Consider the following 12,242-nt stretch of genomic DNA (forward strand, 5'->3'; position numbering starts at 1 on the left):
ATCACCTTCAAAAGACGTCTATATGACGTAATGTTCAAACACGTGTTATATTCAACCAAAAACTGACGTTTTCTCAACGTTATATGACGTCACTTGGTTGCCTGGGTAATAAACAAAGTAAATGAAGTAAGTGAAAGATATGGACTTCAAGTAAATATATCAAAAATTAAATTTATGATCATCAGCAAAAATAAAATTGGAGCCCAAGTACTTATCAATAATACACCAGTGGACCGAGTAAAACAGTTTACCTATCTTGGAACAATAGTAAACAAACAATGGGATCACTCACAAGAATTAAAATGTAGAATAGAGAAGGCTAGGAGTGCATTCAATAACATGGCCAAACTCTTTAAAAGCCACAACCTTAATCTGGAGATAAAAGTAACGCTCCTACGATGTTATATCTTCTCAATATTATGTGGCTATATGATGTGGCTATACAGGCGAATCCTAAGGATATCAAGGACGGACAAGATAACCAACGAGACCCTATTACGAAGAATGGGGAAAGAAAGAGAGGTGATATATACCATTATAAGGAAAAAGTTAGAATATGTCGGAGACATAATGAGAAACGGCACTAAATACAGATTACTGAAGATAATCCTTCAAGGTAAAGTATTCGGAAAGCGAGGAATTGGGAGAAGAATATGGTTAAAGAACCCAAGAAAATGGTTCTCCAGAACAACAACTAATCTATTTATATTTATAAAGCATCAGTTAATAAAATAATTATAGCCAGAATGATCGTCAATATTCGAAACTAATAGGCACTAAAAGAAGAAGAAGAAAGCGTTATGGGTACCTATTCGGTTTGGGTATTGAAGATTAGGTTCTAAAACCAAAAAGTTAAGTTTTCCATTTTAGTGGGGACTTTATTTCCATCAATCGTTTTTTCCGATTATAGCGCCATCTATCCATTCCATAGCCATTCGAACATTCGAAAAAATGTCTCGAATAAAAGTTACTTATTTTTACAATCTTATTTTTACGTCCAAATTTAAGATTTTAAAGTAAACCCCCACCCCTCTGTAGAAGGGGGGGTCGTGTTTGGTGTCATTCGATAGATTTTTGAAAAATATTGAATACATGTATTATTCAGTTTTTCGATCTGATGTTTAGATCGCGAAATATCGCGGGATTCCTATTTAAAATTTTAAATTTACACCCCACCCCTCTCCGTGGGAGTCGTGTTTGGAATCATTCGATAGAGTTTTAGAAAATATTGAACATTTCTTATTTATTAGTATTTATTAGTTCTTTAATTTCACGTTAATTTTGCGAAATATTCGCTTTTTTTATGAATCTTTGTAACTCACTCATTTCCTTGCGCCCCGCTCAAATCGTCAAATTTTTGAAATATAAGTACACTGTTTTGCATCTCTGCATGTACTTAACTTACCTTATCTTAATCTGACGATCTCCAGTTTTTCTAAGGATATATTTTTTTCAGACCCCTTAACGAACTCCCCTGTATTAAAAGCTAATATATGGTAGGAGTACCTACATTTACAGGGTATACCCATGTGATTTTCTAACGCGCTCGAATAACTGCAGAAATCCTCGCTTGGGCTTTTCTACCATAAATAAAAAAAGAATGGAATAACCACATAACCAGAGGGGGAGGGGAGACCCGTGTCGTCAAAATACCAAGAGATAAATCACCAAATGATCACCAATCGGTAGTGTAGGCCGACCGCGCAGCAAAGATGGAGTGACAACCTTCCATAAGAGGTATAAATCCGGCAATGAACAAGCTGAATTGGTTTTAAAAAGGAAGAAAAAGAATAAGAAAAATACTACAAACAATTAAGAAATAATACCGCCACTTCGTACGAATAACAAATAAGGAAGATATAATAGTACCTACGGGATCCGAATAGGAGGTCGAAATGTACCCATCTGCTTGTCGGATGAAACATTTTTTTTAATTAAATTTCATACATAGACAAACACGATCAGCATGGGTTGCCTATCAAAATCGTGTCATAACCATAGCTATCCTTAACGGGGGGCCGTAGGGGTTGAAATCAATATTTCAAGCACATTTTTGAAGTGAAAACTTCTTTAGGGACGTTGTGCGACTTTTGGATAGGGGAAAAAGCATTGAATTCGTGACCGTGATCGCTACCGTCAGGGCGACCGTCATCGCGACCGTCATCGTGACCGTCATGGCGACCGTCATCGCGACCGTCATTGCGACCGTCATCTCTTCGGCGAAATAAATTTTGTACGTATCTATATTATGTGTATGTATACATAAATTATATAGAAGTATTTAAATTTAAAATAAATGTAAAACCTATTTTTGGATGGGGAAAATGATTGATTTCACGACCATCATCGCGACCGTCATCGCTTCGGCGAAATAAATTTTGTACATATATAGGTATATTATGTGTATGGATATATAAATTGTATAGAAGTATTTAAAAATAAATGTAAAACCTATTTTAGGATGGGGAAAAAGGATTTATTTCGCGACCGTCATCTCTTTGGCGAAATAAATCTTGTACGTATCTATATTATGTGTATGTAGACATAAATTGTATAGAAGTATTCAAATTTAAAATAAATGTAAAACCTATTTTTGGATGGGGAAAAAGGATTTATTTCGCGCTCGTCATCTCTTCGGCGAAATAAATTGTGTAGGTATATATACTACGTGTATATTATTATAATGAACGTATAGTAATAGTAGTAATATTGAAGTGAAAACTTCTTTAGGGACGTTGTGCACTTTTAGATGGGGAAAAAGTATTGAATTAACGACCGTCATTGCTTCGACGAAATAAATTTTTGAAGTGAAAACTTCTTTAGGAACCTTGTGCACTTTTTCTGTAAAAACGCTGTGCCCTTTTTAAATGGGGAAAAATGTTGAATTAGCGACTGCCATCCCGACCGTCATTGCTTCGACGAAATAAATTTTTGAAGTGAAAACTTTTTAGGGACGTTGTGCACTTTTTAGATGGGGAACAAGTGTTGAATTAGCGACCGTCATCGCGACCCTCATTGCTTCGACGAAATAATGTTTTGTGTGAAAACTTCTTTAGGGACGTTTTGTCCTTTTTAGATGGGGAAAAGTATTGGATTGGAAAAAATATTGAATCAGCGACCGTCATCGCGACCGTTATTGCTTCGACGAAATAATTTTTGAAGTGAAAACTTTCTTTAGGGACGTTTTGCCCTTTTTAGATGGGGAAAAAGTATTGAATTAGAGACGGTCATCGCGACCGTCATTGCTTCGACGAAATACATTTTTGAAGTGAAAGCTTCTTTAGGGACGTTGTGCACTTTTTCGATGGGGAAATAGTATTAAATTAGCGACCGTCATTGCTTCAACGAAATAAATTTTGAAGTGAAAACTTCTTTAGGGACGTTTTGCCTTTTTTAGATGGGGAAAAAGTATTGAATTAGAGACCGTCATCGCGACCGTCATTTCTTTGACGAACTAAATTTTTGAAGTGAAAGCTTCTTTAGGGACGTTGTGCACTTTCTCAATGGGGAAATAGTATTAAATTAGCGACCGTCATTGCTTCAACGAAATAAATTTTTGAAGTGAAAACTTCTTTAGGGACGTTGTGCCCTTTTTAGATGGAGAAACTTTTTTAGGGACCTAATACACTTTTTAGATGGGGAAAAAGTGTTGAATTAGCGATCGTCACCGCTTCGGCGAAATAAATTTTTAAAATGAAAATTTCTTGAGGAACGTTGGGCACTTTTTAGATGGGGAAAAATTGTGGAATTAGCGACCGTCATCGCTTCGGCGAAATAAATTTTTGAAATGAAAATTTCTTGAGGAACTTTGTGCACTTTTTGGATGAGGAAGAAGAATTGAATTAGCGATCGTCATCGCTTCGGCGAAATAAATTTTTGAAGTGAAAACTTCTTTAGAGACGTTTTGCACTTTTTCGATGAGGAAAATGTATTAAATTAACGACCGTCATTGCTTTAACGAAATAAATTTTTGAAGTGAAAACTTCTTTAGGGACGTTGTGCCCTTTTTAGATGGAGAAAAAGTATTGAATTAGCAACCGTCATCGCGATCATCATTGCTTCTACGAAATGAATTTTTGAAGCGAAACTTTTTTAGGGACGTTATACACTTTTTATTTAGATGGGAAAAATGTGTTGAATTAGCGACAGTCATCGCTTCGGCGAAATAAATTTTTGAAATGAAAATTTCTTGAGGAACTTTGTGCACTTTTTAGACTGGGAAAAAGTATTGAGTTTGCGACCGTTATCACTTTGCCGAACTAAATTTCGTACGTATATACAATATTATGTGTATGTACAGCTGGTTCCTAAAAAAACTAATACGACTCTTAGTAAGATTTGATCATTTTGAGCAGTGTATGATTGGTATGACATTATATTATATTTATTATGACAGACAAATAATAAAATAAACAAACAAACAACCATTTATTGAGGTTGAAGTTATCTGACAAATTTTAAGATTTGGCAGTGACAGTGACAGTATGTAAATAATAAGTTTATCCTTCAAAATATAATAAATTAAATATAAATAAACTCATATTCATTATATCACACCTCATCAAAAGCTTTTTACAAGAACATAGTCAGATATTTTGATATGGCTTAGAGCCAGACTACATCAAGATCGCCTATAAATCGTGCTGGTAATTGCCTTTCAGCGAGACCAAAAACAAAAAGAAGAAGAAGAAAGTACACTGCTCAATTTTCTACAAAATACGCTTTAAGAGTCGTATCAGTTTTTTTTGGAACCAGTACATGATACTAAAAATAGCCATATAGTATCTTCCCGTAGCCCAAATACGCCCGAGCAGTGGCGGCTCGAGGCTTTAGGGACAGGGTCGGCAAGGTTTTGTCTCCTCAGATAGGTATGCCATCTAATTAAAAGGCTTCAATTTCATAGAATATTTTTGGTTTTTGTTTTTTTTTATTTTTTTTATTTTTTTTTTGTTTTTTCCTATAAATTTAGAACCTAAACCTGTTTATAAATTAACTCTAGTCTATGTTGTTTCGAAGTAGCAAAATGAGTTATAACGCCATTGTAAAATTTATTATTGTTTTGGAGAGGTTTTAAAAGTTTTTTTCTATTGACATTTGAGACAAGTTTGACATTCTCTTTTGTTTCATGGTGTTTCGACAATACGTTTTGACTCTTTTGAGGCAAGAGAAATACCGTTCATTTGAGGCAGAATTTGCCCACATTTGAGCACAATAATTTATTAATTTCGGGAACAGTTTGTTATACCTAATGAATTGCAGTATATAAAATTAAACATATTTTGTAACTTATCCCACCTTCCGAAAATATTTAGATCAGCATATAAAACTGTTAATTCATTTTCTTATTTTATTTGATTAAAGAATGATGGATAATTTTTAATGAACTTGTCTAATAGATATTTTGAAAATTCTTTGGAAATAATAATTGAGTTATCCTTCCACTCAAAAAGGTCCGGAACATTGTTTAAATAATCAAAATGTCAAAAAATGAAGAAAAACTTCGATTTTTTTCTTCGTTTTTTGTTTTTTTACTTTCAAAGTATTCACTTCTGAGAAAAGTTACACTGACGTAAAAGTTGCGTAATTAAATTTCCTACAATATAGGATTGGTTAAAATTTTTAAAAAGTGTCATCCTTGTTGCAAAACAGCAATAATTGCGAAAAAAACATAAAAAATAAGTATTCGCATTTTACGTTTTTCAACCATTTATGCTACACTTACGACCTTCATATTTTAACCAGAAAACGTTTATGATATAATAAAACAATACTGTAAATTTGATTAAGATCGATTCAATACATTTTGCAAAATAAATTTAGCTTTTGCAAAAAAAATAATTTTTTCAAAATGTTGCAGTACTGACAATAAAGCAGATAGCAAGTTGATTTTTTTTACATATAGAAGAAAGGTACAGTATTCTTCTATACGTAAAAATAAATTCAACTTGCTGTCTGCTTTATTTTCAGTTCTTCAACATTTTGAAAAAATGATTTTTTTTGCGAAAGCTGGATTGCAAAATTTATCTTGCAAAATATATTGAACCGATCTTAATGAAATTCATAGTATTGTTTTACTATATGATATAGTTTTTCTGGGTAAAATTATGAAGGTCCTAAGTGTAGCATAAGCGGTTGAAAAAAGTAAAATGCGAATACTTGTGTTTTATGATTTTTTCGCAATTATTGCTATTTTGCAACAAGGGTGACAATTTTTAAAATTTTTAACTAATCCTATATTGTAGGAAATTTAATTACGCAACTTTTATGTCAGTGCAACTTTTCTCAAAAATGAATACTTTTAAAGTTATAATCAAAAAATGAAGAAAAAAATCGAATTTTTCGTTCATTTTTTGACATTTTGATTATTTAAACAATGTTCCGGACCTTTTTGAGAGGGAGGATAACTCAAATATTATTATTTGAGTTATTTTCAAGCAATTTCTGCAAAAAGATTTGAGTCACCTCTCAACGTCCAAATGTACTAATATTTTTACAGATGCGCCATGGTCTATAGGTACGTGTCTTGTTGCCGTTCGCAGATCACCGCTCGGCAAATTGTTTATCTGCCGTACTTGCCATCCAAATAATACGGGGAATGTATAATTGGTTACCTATCGGCTAATATTCCATAGCTTCTTATCTACAAGCAAATGGTCAATCTGGGGACGGCTTGCCGAAGCGGGCCTAAGAATTCACACAATCGCAATCGAGTGCATGGCTAGGATCATTAATTTGAAAAGTCTCTTAAACACACCGCACAGGGATCACTTAACGTATCGGATCGATCGAATTCTTTTAAAAACAATGAATAAAATTTAGTATGTATTATCTCACAGATATTTTTTTTATTTCACAGAAACGAATATCATCAACTCTGATTAACATATATTTAAAAAAATCTATAATGTGTCCATAAATGTGTGGGTCGGCACTGCCGACCCTGACGAGCCGCCACTGCGCCCGAGTTCGCGCATGATGACGTAACTGAAGACTGAAGACCAATTTGAATTTGAATTCTTGTTAAATTAAATGGGATTTGTATACATTCTGTCATGTAATTATTCAATTAGCAAAATAATATTAAACGACTTTTTGTGTTATTTGTTTATAAAAGACATCGCACTTTTACAAAGATAAAATATAAAATACACTTATCTTACAACCGCGAACGATTCAAACTAATCGGACGTTACAAACAATTACGAACGTGCCGGTCTCCAGTTGCGTCACGACTCCCCCTTCCTTCAGGATGCGCAATATATTTTCTCCTTATTTATAGTATGCTGTGTATGTATACATAAGTAGCATAGAACGTACGAAACTCGTATATAATAGAGGTATAACACTTCTTTTTTGATGGGGAAAAAGCATTGAGCTCGTAATTTATATACTATAAGAAGTTTTCACTTCTGTCGACACTCCCAGGAGTGCTTTAAATTTTTTTTGAAAGTATGGTAGAATTATTTTATTTTTAAATTAAATAGGCATATTCAGTACAATCGTTGATTTCAATCAACGGTACAATTAATAGATTACTCAAGGAAAAATTCTGAAAATTAAGCCAACGGTGGCAAATTTTTAAAAGACACCTCAAAATATAATGCGTTTTGTGGTGGACATCAGAACGCATCATTGGATCATGGCGTTGATTGAAATATTGATATATCCAATACCTCAATCAACGATCATGGTAAACAAAAAATTCAAAAAGATTTTATTAGCTTATGAGTTTCTCGAGGTAATGTTGTCTGAGTTTTTTTTAGTTTTAGCTAACTTTGACTTTTTGATATCACTCAGGAATCAAAACAACGAATTTTTTTTTGCAAAAAGAGTGAAAATTAACATATTTATTATTGTTAAACAAAAAATAAGCATACAATAAAAAATATCTCGACAGCGTTACCTCAAGGAATGTCGTAAAGAAATATATACAAAATTCCAGGTGGGTTGGTCAAGTAGTTTTTAAGTTACAATGTCTATAGCCTTTGAAAAAAGCAGTTTTGAGGAAAACGCGTTTGAAGTATTGTCAACTTTTATTTTCAATTTTTTTTTTGTCTTTCAAATCGTAAAATGATGCACACCGGAATATCTTTTTGAATCGCGGAGTAATTTACTAAAGAAAATGAGAACAGTTGTTGACCGTTGTTCACTACGTTCAAGCGTGCTGGCGCGAACCTGCTACAAATCGAGTCGAAGGTAGGGCTATTCAACACTATCTCCCTACCTCCCTACCTTCGAGTCGCTTTGCAGCAAGTTCGTGCCAGCGCTCTTAAGCGTAGTGAGAAACGGTCAACAGCTGGTTATATATTTTTTTGTAAATTACTCCGCGATTTAAAAACATATTCCGGTATGCATCACTTTACCATTTGACAGACAAAAAAGAAATAGGGAATAAAAATTGACAATACTTTAAACGCGTTTTTCTCAAAACTGTTTTTCAGGCTGTAGACATTGTAACTCAAAAACTACTTGAACAACTCACCTGGAATTTTGTATATATTTTCTTTAAACGTTCCTTGAGGTCACGCTGTCGAGATATTTTTTGTTTTATGCTTATTATTTGTGTAACAATAATAAATATGTTTATTATTGTTACTTTGTTTAGACTTCTGAGTGATATCAAAAAGTCAAAATTAAATAAAACTAAAAAAACTTGACAGTGTTACCTCGAGAAACTTATAAGCTAATAAAATATTTTTGAATTTTTTGTTTACCATGAACCAATGATGAGTTCTGATGTCCACTGCAAAATTCATTATATTTTGAGGTGTTTTTAAAAAAAAATTGCCACCGTTAGCTTATTTTTCAGTATTTTTCCTTAAGTAATCTTAGACCAGTAAGGATCTGTGAAAAAACGTCTATTTTTGGATGTGAGAGGTGGCCGTGGCATTCGGATTTTTGCAGATAAAGTTAGGTGACACCTTCAGTAATAATAATTGACTTATGCTCCTTCTCAAATATGCCCGGAACATTAATAAAAAAATTAAAATATTTAAAAATTTCGAAAAACGTCGATTTGTTTTCTGCTTTCTTTGCTTATAACTTTAAAACGATTCGTTTTGGAACAAAGTCGTATAGAAATAAAATAAAGATAATTAAATTTTGTATGATATACAACTGATCGAAAATGTCTTAACGTATTATCTTTTCTGCAATATAGCAATAAATACAAAATAAGGGGGCAAAATACGCCTGTTGTTATTCAATGTTTTTAACCACTTTGGTGGCACTTAGAACCTTAGTAATTCACTTAGGAAATTCTTTGTAACATACATAAACCGTGTACCAAATTTCATTAAAATCGACCTAATAGATTTTGCATAATAAATTTGCAATCTAAATGTTTTTAAAAAAGTTCAAGTTTTTTTAAATCTTTCTGAACAAAAAGTAGACCATTTAGAAGTTGGCTAATTTTTTTACATATAAAGAGGTGCTCTACCTATCTAATACACTTTACAGAATTAAAATCGGATTATTTAAGGGGCCTCAGCAATGTTTTAAACTTATAAACAATTTTTTGGCTTATAAACAAATAGCTTTGTTTAATAATAAAAAAAATCATTTTTAGCAATGCAAATAATTAAATCCGGTATAATTTGACTTCAACTTTCAAATGCTGTCAGCAGAATTGCTATTTTATTTTTTAATCAAAAGTTATTCGCGTTCAAAAATTTAAATTTTTCGATATTTTGAAAGTTTCACTGCGTTTATCTCGACAACTATGCATCCTACGAAAAAACTTGTAAGAACATTTTTTGCTTAGAATTACCCAAGAAGTACAAAAAAATGTTTTATTTTGCGAAAAATCGATGTTATGTAATTCCTCAAGTTCTTTGTTTATAACAATCTTATCGACATCCGGATCAACTGTTACCCAAAAAAATCGTGTTCTACGGGTCAAAAAATACATAGAAATGTTGGGTAAGTCCATCTAAATAAAGGAGCGCGTAGCACCCCCTCCTGGCCACAGCACTAATTTGTTTATAAGCCAAAAAATTGTTTATAACTTTAAAACATTGCTGAGGCTGCTTAAATAATCCGATTTCAATTCTGTAAAGTGCATTAGACAGGTGGAGTGCTTCTTTATATGTAAAAAAATTTAAAAATCTTTGTATGTTCTAGTTTTTGTTGTGCAAGATTTTAAAAAAATTTAATTTTTTAAAAACAGTTTGATTGCAAAATTATTATTCAAAATCTAGTAAGTCAATTTTAATGAAATTTGGTGTACGGTTTTAGCACATTACAAAAATTTTCTTAGCGAATTAGGAAGATTCCAAGTGTAACCTAAGTGATGGAAAATCATTGAATAATGACAGGCTTGTTTTGCCCCCTTATTTTATATTTATTGCTATTTTGCAGCAAGGGTGATAAATTAAGACATTTTTAACCAATTGCATCTGATAGAAAATTTAATTATCTTTGTTTTACTCCTATACGACTTTGTTCCAAAATGAATCGTTTTAAAGTTATAAACAAAAAAAGTAGAAAAAAATCGATGTTATTCGAAATTTTTAAATATTTGAATTTTTTTATTAATGTTCCGGGCATATTTGAGAAGAAGCATAAATCAATTATTATTAACGAAGATAAAAAAGATCAAGGCAGGTACTAACGGTATTATTAACGAAGTTATCACCTAACTTTATCCGCAAAAATCTGAATGCCACCTCTCACATCCACCTAAAAACAGATCCTTACTGGTCTATCTATGAATTGTACTGAATATGCCTATTTAATTTAAAAATAAAATAATTCTACCATACTTTCAAAAAAAAATGTGTTTGGAATATTGATTTCAACCTCTTCGTCCACCCTAAAGGATAGCTATGACACGATTTTGATAGGCAACCCATACCATTACTGGTCGTGTTTGTCTATGTATGAAATTTAATAAAAAAATTTTTTCATCCGGCAAGCAGATGGGTACATTTCGACCTCCTATTCGGATCTTAGACTATAAAGAATATGAAAATCAAAAAATCAGAAATCTTCACACATAGCGTTAACAAATTAACTTTTGGATTTATCCAAAATATTTGGTAAAGTAATAAAAAAGGAAAAATTAATCTTAAATGGTTTCATTTATATTATACCTGCAATTTTTTCAATCATATTTGTTGATAAACTAAGCTTCTGGCATTTCGTTAGAGCAGAAAGTGAATTATCCATTTTTTCTATTGGCGGCCATTGAAATTGAAATCCAACTTCTAAGGCTTCACTAATATTTTGACCGGGGTTTTTTTCTTCCCATCGTTTAATTGCATCTTTGATGGTTGTTGGTTTTGACATATTTTAGTTTTTTTTTATTCGACTTAACGTTGTTTGTTCTATTTGGTCGATATTTATTCACGTTCCATGGTAACAAATATTGATTGTCATGATTTTCATAATGGTTTCATAATATTTAGGCTATTGACTACAAAATAAACAAGGGTAACAGGAATTAAGGCGTAATAAGGAATTTTATTATTTTACCTCTAAATTGACATCTAAAAATAATAAAATCGAAGAGCGCTACTAAATACAGCCTTGCGTTTTTAAGATCGCGATAAAATTGTTCACTTTTAGTGCGGCCGATATGTGAAACAATTGAGCGTTTAATGATACAAGCATATAATTTGGACCACATATACTGCACATAAAAAGGTTCAAATTTAGATATGAGGCCATCTCAGATTTTGCCTTTTACAAAATGACGGGCATTCAAAATGGAGACATTCGCGGTGTGCAAGTACTTGGAGACGATACGAGAAACGATCGTGCGAGAATAGCGGAGAAATATTGTATACTTTCTTAAATAATTCATTGTCAATTGAAATTGTCAAATTGACATATATTTCATATCTACTGTCAGTGAAGAAGAAAAATTATATATTGCTCCACAATATTGATATGACATGCAATTATTATATAAAGGTAAATGTAATTAATTGTATTTTGCTTGCATTACTGCGTTTTAATAACTAATTTTATTTACTACATACAATTGTTTACGTTTTAATAACATAACCTGAATCTTATTTTTTCTTCTTATTATTTTTTTGGACTATGGCCCTGACAATTATCCAGCAACCAGAACCATATGATTGGCCAATATAATTAAAAGTGCGAATGAAAGTGCAGAGCGAAGAAACCAGGTGTCGCTTTTCCGAACTTGCATGGTCCCAATACGCTGTGAGCTCGTACGTAGAGGGGATATTTATAAATTCGCGAGCTCCAGTAGTGGCAAGTCTGTAAACGTT

The 12,242-nt window shown here is 32.3% G+C and overlaps 1 protein-coding gene across 1 annotated transcript in view; it reads right to left on the reverse strand.

Annotated features, from left to right (window-relative positions):
• Positions 1–11,346, reverse strand: part of LOC126881232 (dynein axonemal light chain 1-like) — a 36,241-nt gene extending 24,895 nt beyond the window's left edge. The window contains exon 1 of the mRNA XM_050645377.1: positions 11,094–11,346. Within this exon, the coding sequence (XP_050501334.1) occupies positions 11,094–11,289 (196 nt within the window). The 5' untranslated portion in view covers positions 11,290–11,346. The remainder of the gene's footprint in view (positions 1–11,093) is intronic.
• Positions 11,347–12,242: the final 896 nt, after the last annotated feature.

The sequence above is a fragment of the Diabrotica virgifera genome, chromosome 3 (genome assembly GCF_917563875.1).
Source record: "Diabrotica virgifera virgifera chromosome 3, PGI_DIABVI_V3a".
In the NCBI taxonomy this organism is placed as follows: domain Eukaryota; kingdom Metazoa; phylum Arthropoda; class Insecta; order Coleoptera; family Chrysomelidae; genus Diabrotica; species Diabrotica virgifera.